The sequence below is a fragment of the Salmo salar genome, chromosome 09, assembly GCF_965601325.2.
Source record: "Salmo salar chromosome 09, fSalSal1, whole genome shotgun sequence".
Lineage (NCBI taxonomy): Eukaryota > Metazoa > Chordata > Actinopteri > Salmoniformes > Salmonidae > Salmo > Salmo salar.
Window position 1 is genome coordinate 119,769,369 of NC_138299.1, and position 19,831 is coordinate 119,789,199.

Consider the following 19,831-nt stretch of genomic DNA (forward strand, 5'->3'; position numbering starts at 1 on the left):
TGCACAAGGTGTTCATTGTTGTAAGTTGTAAGGTATCCCTTTATGGTATTTGTTAGTTCAACATGATTAATTGTTGTATTCTAGGACCTACAATAGATACATATATTCAACCACAAGGGTGTACTAATGAGCTATGCGAGATAGAAAAAAAGTATCATAATAGAGGACTACTGAAAGTATATTATTTCAGTGTCGATAAGGGAAGGACATGTTAAATGAAAAACATGCCAGCCAGACAAGCCCGTGTATGAATCAAACATATTTGCATATGAATGGTGTGGAAATTAGCTGACTTTGTGATCTGTAAGGTAAGTAACATTAATGTGCCAAACAGGTCACACATTTTCTCTGCTATTTCCGAAACGTAGCAACGTTTAAGACATGGATTTCATGTTCTTGAAATGTTAATTAACAAGATACCCAAAAGCACTTGGAAGTAATGTTTTCATCCTATTAGCTAAACAAAACTCGTTTAAAACAGCGAAATTGTCGCGGTAATGATCTCCAAAATTCGATGCATTAGGTTGATATAGCAACGAACGCTAATAGTTTATCGAATCCCATTGTGATTTGGCGGGACACTTTTTGCCATGACACCCCCCATAGATTATTTTTTTTGTCACTCTTACGTCAACATAATTTCTCTTATGCCCCCCAGAACGCTAGGGCCAGTGCTGTTTGGAGGTGTGGGTATGCAGACCTGCAAATATTCCTGACGTTTAGCACAATGACGTTTCGCAAATATCCCACTCTATTTTTCATTAAACAATGAAATATACTTAACTGTTTTCTGAAATATACTTGGTGCAAGTAGATATATTTTAAAGTACAATAATCGATCCCATTGTGCGTAAAAACCGGCCATGAGGAAGGGTCTTTTTATATATCAGGATATTCACACTCGGGTCATTGCACTTGTGGCTATTATACTACAGTAGTTTGCAAAATATAGTTGATGGAATGAGCCGTTATCTGAAGTTTCTACATGGCTACTGCCGGCACAACACTGCCGCTGGGGGTTTCCCAAGAAGTGATGTAAGGGGATTTCCACCCAACCGAACAGCCAGTCAGATCCATCCAACAAGTGCGGAACTAAACGCACACTCGAACAGGGCGCTCGTGAGGCGACTCATTTTATCCATAACATATGCACGAGCTCATCGCATGCAAGAGAGGTAGAATTTGTATGCTTTTTAAAAACGAAAGGTCAATTGAACCATATCGAAGTACGAGAGCGAAGAGAGGACAATATTTGATTGCAGTAGCCTACCATGGCCACGAAATGATCGGTCAGGGGAAATAGGGCATTCAAAAAAATACTCGAACAAGGTTTTCAGCTCCAGGACAAACATCGTAACGTGCCATGAGAAACATGAGTGTTCAAAACTGCACTGCAAGTAAGTGTCTTTTTCTTTTAAATAAACGGAATCTGAGTTATGCATCTACGGTGTCGCATGTGTGTTGTTCCACGTCATTCACATATGCACGAATAATAGTATAATTTTCATAAATGATTTATCTACTTGTAGTGTAAACGCATTGTCACGGGTCTGTGTCAAAAAGTGGACCGACAGCAGGCGCCCAGACAAGTGATCCTATAGTCTAAACGGCACACACTGCCATGCTATTCAATTGAGTTGTGTTGTCATTCTGTCTTCCCCAGCGTGACTGACAGTTGAGTAGAAGAGTCAACACCCACTTCAGAGACGTTACACTAGTCTTAGGCTACCTGTTTAACCTATACTATTACATTGTAATACATATACTTACCTGTTATACTTAGACTATTACAATCACTGTCATAAATGTATATAGTCTTGCCTGTCACAAAGTAATCATTAATGAGTTAACTCTTTTTCTCCCGCTTTGTACAACAGCAAATGACTTGGGTGAGTAGGCTATTTGTTATTAATGTATAGTTATTTGTTTTTTTAAATGGCAAGTAGGCCTATAGTCTAAGTACGGGCCTCCTAGGCCTGTGCATCATGCTCGTGGTTTGATGTAGCTGGTACTGTACACATACAGACATGGATCACACTCAGATGGCCAACCCACCAGCTCAATGTTTGCAGGCCCCATCAGCGTGTTTGCAGTCTCCCTCATCCCACTCCGTCTACTTTTTTAGACATCATTCAAGAGGTGATCTCTGCAGACCGAGAGTTTCCCTGTCAGGCCCAGTCTGGTTTCTGCCTCCCCGGACCTCCTCATCCCCCTGTAGACTCTGACCTCCAGGCCCAGAACCACAGGGCCATGCCCAGGCAGACCCCCTCCTTGACGCCCTCAGTACTGGTGCCAAGGGGCACGACCTCCAGGGTGAGTACCAGGCCTTTCGGGATCTAATACAAAAATATATATTCAGCCACTCTTGGAGGAAAATGGATGTTAAATAAATGATAGTTTTTGTTAGGCCATTGATTCATAGAGTTCAATAGAAAAATGGAGGGGTTTACTTTTTTGGTATTTGACATTTCATTAAGTTCCCCATTAGCTGTCGAAAAAGCAGCAGCTACTTTTCCTGGGGTCCACAGATGGCCTACACACCAGCTCAAAACTTGTAGTTGTTGTGTAGTGATTTGATTTGTTTCTGCAGCCACTCAGGTGGTCACATCAGTTCACACTGTCAGGGCTTGGTATCTCCGTTTGTTGTAATAGCTGGGAGATAAAGTCAAGAAAACAGCTAAGGTCTAGTCTTATCAGGGACGTGTGCTATCGCTTCCTCATGGGCTAGTTGTGGGAGCCAAGGCAGACAGACACACCTCAGGGATAAGTGAAACTCAATTACTCACAGTTTCCATGGATAAGCGTGGTGACTCAATTCACTGGTGCTTTGACCTTGTTATTATGCCCTGGGTTGCTGTTCTCCAATAGTCTGGAACTCACAGTGAGACAGTTGTGGTCTGTGTATATCTGTGAGTCAAAGCGGTGCCTTGAGATAGACTGTGAGCTGAGTTGACACACCCCCGTCTGCATGTTGTGGCATCTCGTGGGGGAGGTGGCAGAAAAGGAGAGAGAGTGTCATCTGATTCCTACTTTCGTTTTGAGTTCCCTTCCTTCCGGGACCCAACCCTTTCAGGGTGGAAGTTCACATTCGGAGGCTTTTCTAATTGGTCGATCTGCTGTAGATTATGTCAACTTCCTGTTTCCTGAACATGCGCCTCCCGGCTCGATCCTAGTTGCTTTTGTGTAGAGGCTCTAAGGCATGCCAACACTATTACTCTTACACACACACACACATATACTCCGCCTGTTGACGCTACTTTGAGGTGGAGCACAATGACCTCACACGCACCTCTTTTTGCTCATACAGCCTTATTAACTTCTGGCGGTTTGTTTAGACAGACTTGAGTTGTAGGGCGGCTTGTAATAACAAACGGAGAAGGCGATCCCTTAAGTCGGCCAGCTTTTTTTTCTTTGTTCCGGTTTGTTTTTGGTGAATAGATTTTCCTGTTGCTGGTCTCTAGGGATTCTTCAAACAAGCTGTTAATTAGAAGGTATGTGGTTGAACTTGGAGAGTGAAGGGCAAAGTGTGTGTGAGAGATTGCGTCTGTCTATAATGACCACAGGCCGTTTTTATTTATTTATATAAGTATACCATTTTGACGTATAAGAGAACCTAGGAGAAATGGGCAGATGGACAGAGCTAGAGAGATGGAGGCATGAAGGATGAAGAACAGTCATGCATCTCAGCAGCCTGAGCGGGTGGAAGGGAGACGGAAGAATAGAGGGGTTAACCAAAAACGGAAGGGGGTGCTCTCTAGTTTAACGGTTGAAAGGGGGGCAAGGCAACAGAATGTGTCAAATGAGGACATAGAAAGTGGTGTACTGAGTGGGAATATGTAGATAACCTGCATTGTTATTGTTTATCTTTGAAAACGCTCTCACCATTTTACTCTTAGTACCATCATGATGATGTTTTGGATGCAAAGTTAACTGTTTGTCGTCTGCTGTGTTCTTTACATGGATTTTTAAACATGGCCATTGACTTTAAATGACGTCTCTCCGCAGCCGCCCTGCTTCTTCCCTCAGCCCCAGCACCACTCTAGCACCAGAGATATGGCAGCACCTCGCCCCACTCGTGGGGTTTCTCACTCGGGCTCAAACCGACGAGGACGGTCCTCTGGTTCAGGGACTTCCAGGGGGCCAGATAGTCCCTCTCGACAGGCCCAGACAGACACAGATCTGCTGGAGCAGATCCTGGAGAGGCCCACCCTGGCTGTGGTGGAGCAGCCCAAAGAGAGAGGCATGAGATTCCGTTATGAGTGTGAGGGCCGCTCGGCAGGGAGCATCCTAGGGGCCTCCAGTGGGGACTCCAACAAGACCCTGCCTGCTATAGAGGTACCCAATAGATCCATATTGTATTTTGTCTTTATTTGAAGTTGATTGGAAACACTTTAATTTAAAACAACTTAGCGAAGTCAGTTAATGCCCTTACTCTTGTGATAAGGGACATCTTTCATCATGACCACTCTGTCAGGGCCTTGGTTTAACGTCTCATTAATATAGAACCTAGTCCTTATATTTGTTTACTGCAAGTTGTGTTCCCAATGTCATCCCTAACCTGCACTGGATTTGTATGTTGTGTGGGAAGTGGAAGGGGGTTAACGGAATGTACCATCTATCCCAGAATAAAGGTGTTTCCCCCCTTGTTGGTTTTGCTGCCCTCAACATGTAGAGCCTTGCTAGTGTAAGGAGCAGGGGCAGAGGGGAAGGGGGAGGAATTACATGTAACTGAAATAGAAAGTACCCCACAAATCCACATCTTTGTGTGGTTCAAACTAAGGGGATTACCCCCCCCCCCCCCCCCACCCTTTAAACACTGTTGATTCGCACCCACATACTACAATTCAGACCGCATCCCTCTAAGATTAACACAACCAGACAAGTGTGAAGTTTGACAGTTGAAAGGGAGATGCACAGTTTTGGTTCATCACTGCACATTTATTCAGTTTTAATCATGCTCTCACTTGCGTTGGAGGAAGAAAGACGGTTTGATTCATGCATATCTCTCTCCTCCTCCTTCTCTTTCTTTGTCCCTCCCCCGCTTTCTCTCCCCATTTCTTTCTTGTCTTCACACTCTTTCCCCTCTCTCCTCCCTCTTTCAGCTCCAGGGTCCCATTCAGAACATAAAAAAAGCTATGGTCACTGTTTCCCTGGTGACCAAAGACTACCCGTACCGCCCACACCCCCACTGCCTTGTGGGTAAAGACTGTGCTGACGGTACCGGAATCTGTGTCATCTGCTTAAACCCTCACAGCAACCGACGTCACAGGTGCCCCTCTCTTTCTCTCCTCTATTCATCGCTCTTTTCTTGACAAGCGCATTTTCTCCCTTTGTCCACCAGAGGCCCATATCCTATGTCTTTCTCATTCATTCTTCACCTCTTTGGGAGTGCTTTGCCAGGAAAGTGCACTAGATTAGTGTAAACTAGGTTGGTGTAAACATGTCTGTTTTTAATGGATGGTAACCGACCATGTGTTGTGTGCAGTTTCGCTAACCTGGGCATCCAGTGTGTAAGGCGGAAGGAGCTGGATGCCTCACTCGAGAAGAGACGGAATCAGAAGATCGACCCCTTTAAAAGTGAGTAGAGCCCTGACACACACACAAAGCACATCGCAAGCGCACACAGAACTTACCCAATTACATAAATCCAATATTATTGGACAATAAAGTTGTGTTGTCATTAGCAGTAGGGTAATATCCTCTCCTCTGTCCTCCCAGCGGGCCACTCTAAAAGCATCGAGGACATGGACATGAACGTGGTGCGGCTGTGTTTCCAGTGTGAGCTGGAGTGGGAGGATGGAAAGAGGGACTTCCTGAACCCCATAGTGTCCAACCCCGTCTATGACAAGAGTAAGATCACCCCCCTGCCTCCCAAACATCCTCCTGACACTGACAACTGTGCATGACTGCTTTTACAATAGTCTTCAAACGTGATACGAACCAGTACCGTAACACCACAGCTATGTAAATGTACTTCCTTCCTGAACCATCCAGCAGGTGCTCAGTGTGTGTGTGTGTGTGTGTTTACAGAGGCGACCACGACATCTGAGTTGAAGATCAACCGTCTGAACATTGTTAAAGGGCCATGCACCGGCAAGACTGAGATCTACATGCTCTGCGACAAAGTCCAGAAAGGTGAGATGGAGCCAGACTCCCAAGTTGTAATATACAAACACTGTGTTGAGCACGCTGATATCTAGCAAATTAAAGGGGAAGTCAAAATCCTGTTTAAACAACTAGATGGAAGTGGCACATGATGTGTAATGACACCTCTCTGGAAATACGCTGTTGAAGTCATACAGCCTGCAGGACTATACAAGCTGATTGGTGTGTGTGTGTGTGTTGTCTGCTCAGAAGACATAGAGATCATCTTTAAGAGGGGGTCTTGGGAGGCCAAGGCGGAGTTTGCCCAGACGGACGTCCACCGGCAGATCGCTATCGTGTTCAAGACCCCGTCCTACCAGGAACAGGATGTGGGGGAGGAAGTGGAAGTAAATGTCCTCCTGCGTCGTCTCTCGGACCACATGGACAGTGACCCCGTCACATTTACCTACCAGCCCGACAACACAGGTTAATACAACTTATGAATGTTATGTATATGATATCATAATGCTGTGTTATAACATGTTATGTATTGTGCAATAATATAACATTATAGAGACAAAAGCTATTCAAACAGAGGGATGAAAGATCTTTTTTTCTGTTTTGATGCCGTGTTCAGATCCATATGAAGTGAAGCGGAAGAGGAAGATCAAGTCGGACATCGGCTTCACAGAGAGGTCCTGTGTGGCAGGTGAGGATTGGCCTCGGCTCTTTCTTTTTCGAGCTTAAACTTCTGCACCTATTTCAGGACAGAAAGTAAAAAAGAAAATGAAAGCGAGAACAATAACAGCTGCTTACACAGCACCCTCTCCAAAATAAAAGACTACATCTGAGTGTCAATAAGGTGTTCTTATATTCAGTACATTCGGAAAGTATTCTAAGCCCTTGACTTTTTCCACATTTTGTTACATTACAGCCTTCAATTGTTGTTGTTTTTCTCATTAATTTACACACAATACCCCATAATGACAAAGCGAAAACAGGTTTTTTAGAAAGTTTAGCAAATGTATTACAAATAAAAAACAGAAATACCTTATTTACTTACATAAGTATTGAGACCCTTTGCTATGAGACTCGAAATTGAGCTCAGGTGCATCCTGTTTCTATTGATCATCTTTGAGATGTTTCTACAACTTGATTGGAGTCCACCTGTGGTAAATTAAATTGATTGGACATGCTTTGGAAAAGCACACACCTGTCTATATAAGGTCCCACAGTTGACAGTGCATGTCAGAGTAAATACCAAGCCATGAGGTCGAAGGAATTGTCCGTAGAGCTCCGAGACACGATCTGGGTGAAGGGTACCAAAAATGTCTGCAGCATTGAAAGTCCCCAAGAACAAAGTGGCCTCCATCATTCTTAAATGGAAGACATATGCAAATATCAAGACTCTTCCTGGAGCTGGCCACACGGCCACTGAGCAAACGGGGGAGAAGGGCCTTGGTTGGGGAGGTGACCAAGAAACCGATGGTCACTCTGACGGAGCTCTAGAGTTCCTCTGTGGAGATGGGAGAACCTTCCAGAAGGACAGCCATCTCTGCAGCACTCCACGAATTAGACCTGGTAGACTGGCCAGACAGAAGCCACTCCTCAGTAAAATGCACATGACAGCCCGCTTGGAGTTTGCCAAAAGCCACCTAAAGGACTCTCAGACCATGAGAAACAAGATTCTCTGGTCTGGTGAAACCAAGATCAAACCCTTTGGCCTGAATGCCAAGCGTCACATCTGGAGGAAACCTGGCACCATCCTTGAAGCATCGTGGTGGCAGCATCATGCTGTGGGGATGTTTTTCAGTGGCAGGGACTGGGAGACTAGTCAGGATCGAGGGAAAGATGAGTGGAGCAAAGTATAGAGAGATGCTTGATGAAAACCTGCTCAGGACCTCAGACTGTGGCGAAGGTTCACCTTCCAACAGGACAACAACACTAAGCACACAGCCAAGACAACACAGGAGTGGCTTCGGGACAAGTCTCTGTATGTCCTTGAGTGGCCCAGCCAGAGCATGGACTTGAACCCGATCATACATCTCTGGAGAGACCTGAAAAAAGCTGTGCAACGACGCTCCCCATCCAACCTGACAGAGCTTGAGAGGATCTGCAGAGAACAATGGGAGAAACTCCGCAAATACAGGTGTGCCAACCTTGTAGCGTTATACCTAAGAAGACTCGAGGCTGTAATCGCTGGCAAAGGTGCTTTAGAAAAGTACTGAGTAAAGGGTCTGAATGCTTTTGTAAGTGTAATATTTCATTATTTTATACATTTGCAAAAATGTCCAAAACCTGTTCTTGCTTTGTCATTATGGAGTATTGTCTGTAGATTGATGAGGAAAAAATACAATTTCATCAATTTTAGAATAGGACTGTAACGTAACAAAATTTGGAAAAAGTCAAGTGGTCTGAATACTTTCCGAATGCACTGAAAGTCCTTTCTATCACCCACAGTTGAAAATGTGGCTGCAGCAGGAGCCTCCACCTCTCAGCCATTCGAGCCATTCACCTTCCCCCCAGCAGAGAGCCAGCTGGTCCCAGAAGAGTTGCATCCTCCTGCCCAGTCTGGGGCCTCCACCATGGGGGAGATCCACTACAATGACCCCCAGGAGGACAACTTCTTCAATGAGGACGTGAGCCCAGACGACATCAATATGCTCTCACGAATTCTGTTCAATGACCCTGCCCTCCTTGGCTTTGGCCAGGAACTCAACTCCAACTTCACCCCAGGCGTCATGGACATGAACTTTAACTTCAACCAGGGTGGGTCTGGGCAGGACTTGGGCTACTATAACGACCTGCAGTTCAACCAGCTGGTCAACGAGAATCAGGCCTCTCCGATGGACCTCCTCCCACTGTTACTCCGCGGCTCCGCCCCTCAGGACCAGGGCCAGTGTGATAACGAGGGGTGTGATTTGGTCCAGGTAAAGACAGAGGGGGACCTATGAGGACAAAACGTAACCCGTTAAGACTGAATGTGGCGCAAGTGTAGCCCCTGAACTTTAAGGGGCTTTTGTTGTGTTGCTCCTCAAACCAGAAGTGTAGGGTGTGTAAAGTCCTAACTCTGCCCTGTGACAGTCATCTCACCCAAATAAAGTACTGTATGAGAGTTTGAACACACACAGGTAATAGCAGTAGCAGAGAAACCTTGTACCCTAACGGTGTGGTTACCCCTTGCCCCCAAAGGCCTCGCTGGATGAGGCTATAATCCAGACCCCTGTCCCCCCCTCTTCCCACACACGACCACTACCAGACCCTGAAAGGATACGTTTCAAAATGTCTGCCCTGGCCCAAGTCTCTGAGTGTACTGTGCTGCCTTCACCATGCTGCTAACGTTAGCCTAAGGCTAATAGCCGTGATCAGCACAGCACTCACGGATGACATGTAGCTTTAGCTCCTCCGGGGGACCAGAGTGATACTGGTGGAGGCGAGTTGCCCTTCCATTAGGCTAGCCATGGATGTTAAGAACGATTCCTACCTACCCATTGTTATTACTACCTGTGGTGATTAGGGGACCATGCAGTGCTCTGACCAAATACAAAATGGACACACAAACTCAACCCTTGTCTGCCTTGCCAGTTTTCCTTGTCAGGCTCCGTCCTTACTGTGTGTATATATTGTGACTGAGGCAGACTTCCACAAGGACCTGCAGGAAATCCCTGATTTGAGAGTTCAACTGAAGGAAAGCATAACTAAGGGCTCGATTCAATCCGTATCGCGAATGTTCAGCGCTATAGCGCGATTGAAATTTAAAGGTAATTTCCAATTGAGCTGACACATGCACCATTTACCACGAATGCAGTCTCTGTGAATGCAGCATCATTGCCTTTAAATTTATATCGCACTGTAGTGCGGATCTTCAGCACTACAGATTGAATCGAGCCCTAAGCATTTAATTGTTGGCGCAAGACAACCTGAAAACTAACCCTCTGTGGAGAAATTGTTAAATTAAAGGGACCAACTACAAATGCTGTTTATTTTTCACTTTCCATATGTGATATTCTTTGTTGTATAGTCAAAGTTGTATAGTCAAAGTTCCTTTCTTTTGACTGGTATCTGTAGTTTTTGAATGTTGACATTAGTTTTAACCTCTGGCTCACCTGTTGACTCTGTTCATTGCAATAACCAATCTCCATGTACAGTAGAAACGACCATAGTCCAATGCGCTGTCCATCTGTAGTTCCAAGTGTTAACATTGTTCAGATTATGTTCTGTGTATGTTCAGATTCTGAACAGCTTCTTTGTACACTGTATCCCAGACTCCACCCTTCACACTGTAGTGTTTTGATTTTTGTCATTAGTATTTCAAAAATAAAATGATTCCAAGTCTTCATCTTAAACTCTGGTCACATCAAGTGGGTTTTGTTGTTGGTCATATAGGCTATTTAATATTAATTACATGATAGCTTTATTCATTTTGTAAAAACCTAGCTGGCCACTGACAAAGGAGAGAGAAAAAGAGAGAGGGACTGAATGAAACACAGAGGGAAAGAGGCAAAGGCTGTGGGAGAACGGGGAGCCAGACGAGTTTCTGTCCTCCTGGGTCCGTCTTTGTGTTCAGGCACTACTGCTTTTAATGCGATCCTATTTTTAGCTGCCGGCTTTTGTTGCCGGGTCATAGTCCAGCCCACTCACATTCCTAAAGCCTCACGCACATTCACTCCAAAAACAACGTGACTTCCCCTAACCTCACCAACACAACACAGTCTTGTACAGTGAGGGAAAAAAGTATTTGATCCCCTGCTGATTTTGTACGTTTGCCCACTGACAAAGAAATGATCAGTCTATAATTTTAATGGTAGGTTTATTTGAACAGTGAGAGACAGAATAACAACAAAAACATCCAGAAAAAAACGTCAATGTTATAAAATGATTTGCATTTTAATGAGGGAAATAAGTATTTGACCCCTCTGCAAAACATGACTTAGTACTTGGTGGCAAAACCCTTGTTGGCAATCAGAGGTCAGACGTTTCTTGTAGTTGGCCACCAGGTTTGCACACATCTCAGGAGGGATTTTGTCCCACTCTTTGCAGATCTTCTCCAAGTCATTAAGGTTTTGAGGCTGACGTTTGGCAACTCGAACCTTCAGCTCCCTCCACAGATTTTCTATGGGATTAAGGTCTGGAGACTGGCTAGGCCACTCCAGGACCTTAATGTGCTTCTTCTTGAGCCACTCCTTTGTTGCCTTGGCCGTGTGTTTTGGGTCATTGTCATGCTGGAATACCAATCCACGACCCATTTTCAATGCCCTGGCTGAGGGAAGGAGGTTCTCACCCAAGATTTGACGGTACATGGCCCCATCCATCGTCCCTTTGATGCGGTGAAGTTGTCCTGTCAACTTAGCAGAAAAACACCGCCAAAGCATAATGTTTCCACCTCCATGTTTGACGGTGGAGATGGTATTCTTGGGGTCATAGGCAGCATTCCTCCTCCTCCAAACATGGCAAGTTGAGATGATGCAAAAGAGCTCCATTTTGGTCTCATCTGACCACAACACTTTCACCAGTTGTCCTCTGAATCATTCAGATGTTCATTGGCAAACGTCAGACGGGCATGTACATGTATTCTTGAGCAGGGGGACCTTGCGGGCGCTGCAGGATTTCAGTCCTTCACGGCGTAGTGTGTTACCAATTGTTTTTTTGGTGACTATGGTGCCAGCTGCCTTGAGATCATTGACAAGATCCTCCTGTGTAGTTCTGGGCTGATTCCTCACCGTTCTCATGATCATTGCAACCCACGAGGTGAGATCTTGTATGGAGCCCCAGGCCGAGGGATATTGACAGTTCTTTTTTGATTCTTCCATTTGCGAATAATCGCACCAAATGTTGTCACCTTCTCATTAAGCTGCTTGGCGATGGTCTTGTAGCCCATTCCAGCCTTGTGTAGGTCTACAATCTTGTCCCTGACATCCTTGGAGAGCTCTTTGGTCTTGGCCATGGTGGAGAGTTTGGAATCTGATTGATTGATTGCTTCTGTGGACAGGTGTCTTTTTTACAGGTAACAAGCTGTGGTTAGGAGCACTCCCTTTAAGAGTGTGCTCCTAATCTCAGCTCGTTACCTGTATAAAAGACACCTGGGAGCCAGAAATCTTTCTGATTGAGAGGGGGTCAAATACTTATTTCCCTCATTAAAATGCAAATCAATATATATCATTTTTGACATGCGTTTTTCTGGATATTTTTGTTGTTATTCTGTCTCTCACTGTTCAAATAAACCTACCATAAAAATTATAGACTGATCCTTTCTTTATCAGTGGGCAAATGTACAAAATCAGCAGGGGATCAAATACTTTTTTCCCCCACTGTACATGGGCCCTGACTTGACAATGTGTAAAACAGAAATATATTGTTTGCGTTGTATGTAACTGGTGTTTTATCTAATGTAAAAGCAGAGATGCTCTTATGTTAGCCCATCAGTTTCTGGGGAAGAGCTTTGATGAGGCGCTTCACTTTGTCCTCCAATGCCATTGGATATGGCTTTTTGCCTGATGAGCTTACACCATCTGTGAGTCACTGCATCAACAATGACTCATTCTCCCATACACCTTGTGTGTAGTGCCACTGAAATTTTATTTGGATGTATTTATTAAAACATAATAGTTTAATCCCTTGTGTTCAGAGTTTTTGCTGAGTCAGAGGAGCATTATGGGAAGTTATAAGGCCATTGTAAAATCCCACTCAGGGTAGCAGTTCAAGATTTCACCCAGGCTTTGATTATTAGGTACAAACTAACAATGTTTTCATATGTTCTTACAGGAAAAGTTTAGGTGTTTGCTCTGTTTTTTTTATGCCTACTGAACGCAACCCAGTGAAAGGCTACTGTACGGCAGCAAATGTTTCACTAGAGGCACAAATCACACCACCCTGTTATCTGCTAAACGGCACAAACCTGAATGGATCTCTCTTCACAGGTCCATGGTGAACGATATGACGACGTACATTCGTTTAATAAGCTCAATAGGGCCCAGTCTGAGCAGGTGTATCTCACACTGTGCTTTTCACTGTTCACCAACACTGGAAATAGTGTTGCATAAAGCCACAGGGAAACTCCACGCTGGGCTCACAACCAAAAGTTGAATTACCGTATGTACACAGTTAGTTACACACTGATGAGTATTACTAGAGGTCAATCTATACACATTTCCTACTTTACTATAGTGCATTTCATACTTGACTAAAGTATACACACTCATTAATGGTTTTATTTCTATAGGCCTACTGTATATGCCCACGAGTTTTGGTCTGAATTCACTTTAAAACTAGCTCAGCAGCTTCAGAAGAATTTGCATACTTGCACAGAAATAAACTTTGGGATTTTGAAACACAAAACATTCCCATGAAATCATGCAGAAGAGCTTTATCCTAATATACGGATTAGTCATAGGAAAGCATAGAAAGTAGGCCTACATACCATTGCACTGAGCTAAGAGTCATACCTCCTCATTCCAGAGATAACCTTTTAGCTTTCACCTCTATAAAAAGGTTAACATTACACACCCAAACACTTGAGTCTGATTGAGGGAGTTGAAATGTCCTGTGTGGCCATACAACAATCCTCCATCTCCTCAAACCATCGATAGATCTTACTCACACGTTACCGACTTTATGTTCTGCAAATGTGTTTGAACGCAAATGAGAATGTGTGACATAAAATCAACGTCTAACCTCTCCTCTCCACCTTCTCTGGTGTTATAAACAACGTGTGTGTGAGACAAATTGAATCTCTGTAACATATTCAGAATGTTTTCAGACCCCTTGACTTTTTCCACATTTTGTTACAGCCTTATTCTAAAATTGATTCAATTGTTTTTTCCCCCCCTCATCAATCTACACACAATACCCCATAATGACAAAGCAAAACCAGGTTTATTTAAAATGAAGGACAAAAAAATGAAATATCACATTTACACAGCTATTCAGACCCTTTACTCAGTAGCCTACTTTGTTGAAGCACCTTTCGCAGTGTTTACAGCCTCAAGTTTTGTTGGGTATGACGCTAAAAGCTTGGTACACCTGTATTTGGGGCGTTTCTCCCATTCTTCTCTGCAGATCCTGTCAAGCTGGATGGGGAGCGTCGCTCCACAGCTATTTTCAGGTTTCTCCAGAGATGTTCAATCGGGTTCAAGTCCGGGCTCTGGCTGGGCCACTTAAGGACATTCAGAGACTTGTCCCAAAGACACGCCTGCGTTGTCTTGGCTGTGTACTTAGGGTCGTTGTCCTGTTGGGAGGTGAACCTTCGCCCCAGTCTGAGGTGCTGAGGGCTCAGGAGCTGGTTTTCATCAAGGATCTCTCTGTACTTTTCTCCGTTCATCTGTGCCTTGATCCTGACGAGTCTCCCAGTCCCTGCTTCTGAAAAACATGCCCCCCAGCATGACGTTGCCACCACCATGCTTTACCGTAGGGATGGTGCCAGGTTTCCTGGGTTTGATCTTGGTTTGATCTTGGTTTCACCAAACCAGAGAATCTTGTTTCTCATGGTCTTAGCGACCATCGGGTTCTTGGACACCTCCCTGACCAAGGCCCTTCTCCCCCGATTGCTCAGTTTAGCCGGGCGGCCAGCTCTAGGAAGAGTCTTGGTGGTTCCAAACTTTTTCCATTTAAGAATGATGGAGGCCACTGTGTTCTTGGGGACCTTCAAGGCTGCAGACATTTTTTGGTACCCTTCCCCAGATCTGTGCCTCAACACAATCCTGTCTCGGAGCTCTACGGACAATTCTTTCAACCTCATGGCTTGGCTTTTGCTCTGACATGGACTGTCAACTGTGGAACCTTATATAGACAGGTGTGTGCCTTTCCAAATCATATCCAATCAATTGAATTTACCACAGGTGGACTCCAATCAAGTTGTAGAAACATCTCAAGGATGATCAATGGAAACAGGATGTACCTGAGCTCATTTTTGAGTCTCATAGCAACAAATAAATCTGTTTTCGCTTTGTCATTATGGAGTATTGTGTGTAGATTGCTAAGGATTTGTTTTTATTTAATCAATTATAAATTAAGGCAAAAAGGTAAAGAAATTGGGGAAAAGTCAAGGGGTCTGAATACTTTCTGAAGGCACTTTAGAATGAATTAAAACTAGATTGTCCTAAATGTGGAATGATTAAATCATTTCAATCATGATAAAGGATAAAACTTAATTACCATATAACAGAATTACAGGAGTGAAGTTTGCTATATAAGGATGAGCCAGGATGAGGCCTGGTAGTGGTACAGTTTTCCTAGCACTCCATTTAAGCAGACTCGCTACTGCTTCCTAGTGGTTCCCTAAGGATGTTTATGGAAAAAATACATTGACACCTTTCTTTTTTATCAATGACATTCAATTCAGCATTGAAAAAAAGCACAAGTTTGTTCCACCTGAGTAAGTCTGACCACAAGTCAGAGACCACTATGATGACAACAAATGCATTTGATGGATCTTTTTTGTTTTCTAATGGCTCTTAAGGGGAAAGTAATGTAAAATTAATCAGATTACGTTACTGAGTTTCGGTAATCAAAAAGTGACGTAACGGATTACAGTTTTGGACAGGTAATTAGTAACTGGAACAGATTATATTTACAAAGTAACCTACTCAGCCCTGGTTTGGGAGCATTGAATGTTGATGGCCCTATACACAGTACTCAGCTGTAATTTATCATGGGTCGACATTAACACAAGCAGCCACAAAGCCTGCATCTACACAGGCAGCCCAATTCTGATCTTTTGCCCAATTATTTGCAAAATAACTGATCTGATTGATCAAAAGACCAATTAGTGGAAAAATATCAGAATTGGGCTGCTTGTCTAAATGCAGCCTAAGGTGGAAATATGTCCTAGTGTGATGTGTATTTTGTGTGCAGAGGATGTTGTGGTTTAGAGATGGCCTTCATAGCTGTTTCTCTGGGGGATTCAAGGGAATCCTGGCCTTGTAGGCTGACTGGCTGATCTTATTGTGGAAACAATTAGCAAACAAGATGCTATCTTCTGAATTTAGCTGATAGTGTTGTCATCTGAACCACAATGGTTACAATAGGGCACCCATCACACTCAGGTGCTTCGCTATATCACATTTAACATTGTCCGTAAGCTTGAGTTCATTTGCACACAAAAAAATCATACAATAATGGAAAGACCTGTGTGTTGTCCTTGTTAATGCAGACAGAGAAGAGCTCCAACTTCTTAATCATAGCCTCAATTTTGTCCCGCACATTGAATATAGTTGCAGAGAGTCCCTGTAATCCTAGATTCCGATCATTCAGGTGAGAAAAAACATCACCCAGATAAGCCAGTCGTATGAGAAATGTTTCATCATGCAAGCGGTCAGACAAGTGAAAATGATGGTCAGTAAAAAAAAACATGTCAATACTTTGCCCCTTGATAACCAGCACACTTCTGTATGTTGTAACAGCATTACATGGTTGCTGCCCATATCATTACATAGTGCAGAAAATACACGATGCCTCGCTTGAACAAAGTTAACCATTTTCACTGTAATGTCCAAAACATCTTTAAGCTGTCAGGCATTCCCTTGGCAGCAAGAGCCTCTCGGTGGATGCTGCAGTGTACCCAGGTGGCGTCGGGAGCAACTGCTTGCACGCGCGTTACCACTCCACTATGTCTCCCTGTCATGGCTTTTGCACCATCAGTACAGATACCAACATGAGCAGCAGCTACGTTTGGCTACATACGGACCGTTAGTGGAATTCCTGCGAGAGAGTAACGGTTAATGCGATTGGATGTTAATTATTTGACGAGGCTACCTGTATTGACATTGTGTTATTTCGCTGAACACTAGATGGTTTAATTTTATTTTTGGCAGTGAAACAAGGCTACTCTGGTGAGGGAAAAAAAAAACACCCAAATGTATAGCCCACTTGGAAAATTTAAATGGATTGTTTGAAAATGTGAAGAAAATAAACATTTTTTGGAATATTTTTTTTAATGCGAATCACATTATTATTTGGCGTACCCCCGACGGCATTGTGCATACCCCTGGGGGAATATATATATCCCAGTTTGGGAATACCTGCAAAAGGGGAAAGTGTGAATACAAAACATTAGGAACACCTTCCTAATAATGAGTTGCCCCCTACCCATAGCGATGCTGGCCCATGTTCACTCCAATGCTTCCCACAGTTGTGTTAAGTTGGCTGGATGTCCTTTTGGGAGTGGACCTTTCTTGACACACACAGGAAACTGTTGAGCGTGAAAAACCCAGCTGTGTTGCAGTTCTTGACTCAAACCAGTGCACCTGGCACCTACTACCAAAGGCACTTAAATCTTTCGTCTTGCTCATTCACCCTCTGAATGGCACACACACACAATCCATATCTCAATTGTCTCAAGGCTTTAAAAAACCCATTATTTAACCTGTCTCCTCCCCTTCATCTACACTGATTGAAGTAGATTTAACAAGTGACGTCCATAAGGGGACATAGCTTTCACCTGGATTCACCTGGTCAGTCTATGTCATGGAAAGAGCAGGTGTTCTTAATGTTTTGTATACTCAGTGTATGTCATCTCCTGATGACTGTTTTGATTTCAATCCAGAATAGGTTCACCAAGTAAATAAACCTTCCCCGCCGACCCACTTGTCAGTCAATGACATAACGTAAATACATACCCATACAATCATGAGGGAATGGAACAAAGCAATTAGCACATCTTGTCAAATTCAAAGCCGTTGAGAAGCTAAGTCTCAAGTCCATATTCAAATCTATAGTATACTACACTGTCATTCCATGCACTATCTTTACAATAGAATGAAACAATTTAAGGCACTGATCACACAGCAAATGAGGCATTTTCCCTGAACGATGATCCACACATAGTATATTTCACTGTTTAATGCTTAGTTTGCATACTGTGCAATCCTCATCGAAGACTCTGCCTGTGTAATGGCATAAAGACAGGTTTAAAAAAAAAGAAGGTATGGGCCTTTTAGATTTAGAGTGAGGGTAATTCCAGTCTTTGGCATATAACATCACCTATCCTTATAAGGTGAGGATGAACCTTTAGACAGGTAATTGTTGAGAACTCCTACTCGGTTGCAACACCCACGGGAGTCCCCCAACTAACAGGGACTCCCCGCCTAACCACACACTACTTGGGAATGGAAACCGTTACAGCGGATAAGTGCAGGCACACTGAAGGAGTCGAAAGCGAAAGCCACACAAAAAAAACAGTGTTTACTGAAGAGCCAAGCAACTTATTTTTCAATAATATAGTTGTGTACCATATAAGGGAATTCATAGACAAGCGTGTATGTGGTCTTCATTACATTTAAGTGAGTTAAGGAGTATGTGGATGAACTCCATCTTGCCTTATAATCTTCCAAGAAGCACAAACAGAGAGTGGGACATTACACAGCTGCGTTATATTCAAAATGTAATGAGAAAACTAAGCTTATTTGTTTAAGACTCAATTATTGTAGGCCTGTTGTGTTGAGACTAATACCATGATGACGACCTGGGGCCTCATTTATCAACGGTGTGTACATTTCGTCCAAAATTCTAGCGTAGGTGGAGATTCTAGGCTTTGCGTGTGCAACAAATTATTATTGGAATTGATCAAACTGTCGCATGCAACACACAGCGCCTTCAGAAAGTATTCATACCCCTTGACTTATTCCACATTTTGTGTTACAGCCAGAATTCAAAATGTATTAAATATATTTTTTTATCACACATCTGCAAACAATACCCCATAATGATGACGTTATTTCCCCCCCAATTTATTTAAAATGAAATACAGAAATATCAAATTTATATAAATATTCACAACCCTCTGCTATGACATTCCAAATTGAGCTCAGGTGCATTCCTATGATCATCCTTGAGATGTCATTACAACTTGGAGTCCACCTGTGGCCAATTCAATTGTTTGTACATGATTTAGAAAGAAACACACCTTTCTATATAAGGTCCCACAGTTGATAGTGGTGCATGCCAGAGAAGAAACTATACCATGAAATCCAAGGAACTATCCATAGATCTCCGACATTTGAGTATTGAAAGTATCCACGAGCATAGTAGTCTCCGTCATTGGGAAAAATATGGAACTACCCAGGCTCTGCCTAGAGCTGGCCATCCGACCAAAGTGAGCAACCCGGGCAAGAAGGACCTTGATCGGGGGAGGTGACAGAACTACATAGTTCCTTGGCTGAGATGGGAAAACCTGCCAGAAGGACAACAGTCTCTATAGTACTTCACTAATTTGGGGTTTATGGGAGAGTGGTCAGACCGAAGCCACTCCTGAGAAAAGACACGACAACATACCTGGAGTTTGCAAAAGGCACGTGAAAGACAGAACATAAGGCAAAAGATTCTATGAGTTGATGAGACAAAAATGTTATTATTTGGCCTGAATGCAAAGCGCTATGTCAGGAGAAAACCAGGCTCAGCTAATCACCCATCTAACACCATCCCTACAGTGAAGCATGGTGGTGGCAACATCATGCTATGGGGATGCTTTTCAGCAGCAGGGACTAAGAGACTGGTAAGGGATAGAGGGAACAATGAACAGGGCCAAATACAGGCAAATCCTTGATGTGAACCTGCTTCAGTGTGAAAATGACCAACAATTTACATTCCAACAGGACAATTACCACAAGCACACAGCCAAAGCAAAGCTGGAATGGCTTCAGAACAAGAATGTGACAGTCCTTGAGTGGCCCAGCCAAAGACCAGACTTGAATCCCATTGAAAATCTGTAGAAAGACTTGAACATTTCTGCTCACCTCCGCTCCCCATCTACTTT

General features: G+C 43.6%; 1 protein-coding gene across 4 annotated transcripts; it reads left to right on the forward strand.

The window, feature by feature from the left end:
• The first annotated feature begins 176 nt into the window (after positions 1 to 176).
• Positions 177 to 10,430, forward strand: LOC100380715 (v-rel avian reticuloendotheliosis viral oncogene homolog B). 4 transcript variants are annotated; one of them, XM_082956167.1, is made up of 10 exons: positions 177 to 1,889; positions 2,126 to 2,313; positions 4,006 to 4,335; positions 5,103 to 5,269; positions 5,486 to 5,577; positions 5,719 to 5,850; positions 6,031 to 6,135; positions 6,355 to 6,570; positions 6,722 to 6,793; positions 8,545 to 10,430. In XM_082956167.1, exons 2-10 carry the CDS (start codon positions 2,251 to 2,253, stop codon positions 9,036 to 9,038), a joined length of 1,671 nt encoding a protein of 556 aa, XP_082812293.1. In that variant the 5' UTR covers positions 177 to 1,889; positions 2,126 to 2,250; the 3' UTR covers positions 9,039 to 10,430. The 4 variants fall into 4 exon arrangements, with proteins under 4 accessions (XP_082812293.1, XP_082812292.1, XP_082812291.1 ...); XM_082956166.1 differs by having other exon boundaries at positions 177 to 1,397; positions 1,878 to 2,313; XM_082956165.1 differs by having other exon boundaries at positions 177 to 2,313.
• Positions 10,431 to 19,831: the final 9,401 nt, after the last annotated feature.

Excerpts from the sequence above, each read along its gene's own strand:
- LOC100380715 (XM_082956165.1), top strand. The coding sequence starts at position 2,251 with ATGCCCAGGCAGACCCCCTCCTTGACGCCCTCAGTACTGGTGCCAAGG. Across the intron at positions 5,270-5,485 it reads CACAGCAACCGACGTCACAG|TTTCGCTAACCTGGGCATCC; the intron begins GTGCCCCTCTCT and ends TGTTGTGTGCAG. Across the intron at positions 5,851-6,030 it reads CAACCCCGTCTATGACAAGA|AGGCGACCACGACATCTGAG; the intron begins GTAAGATCACCC and ends GTGTGTTTACAG.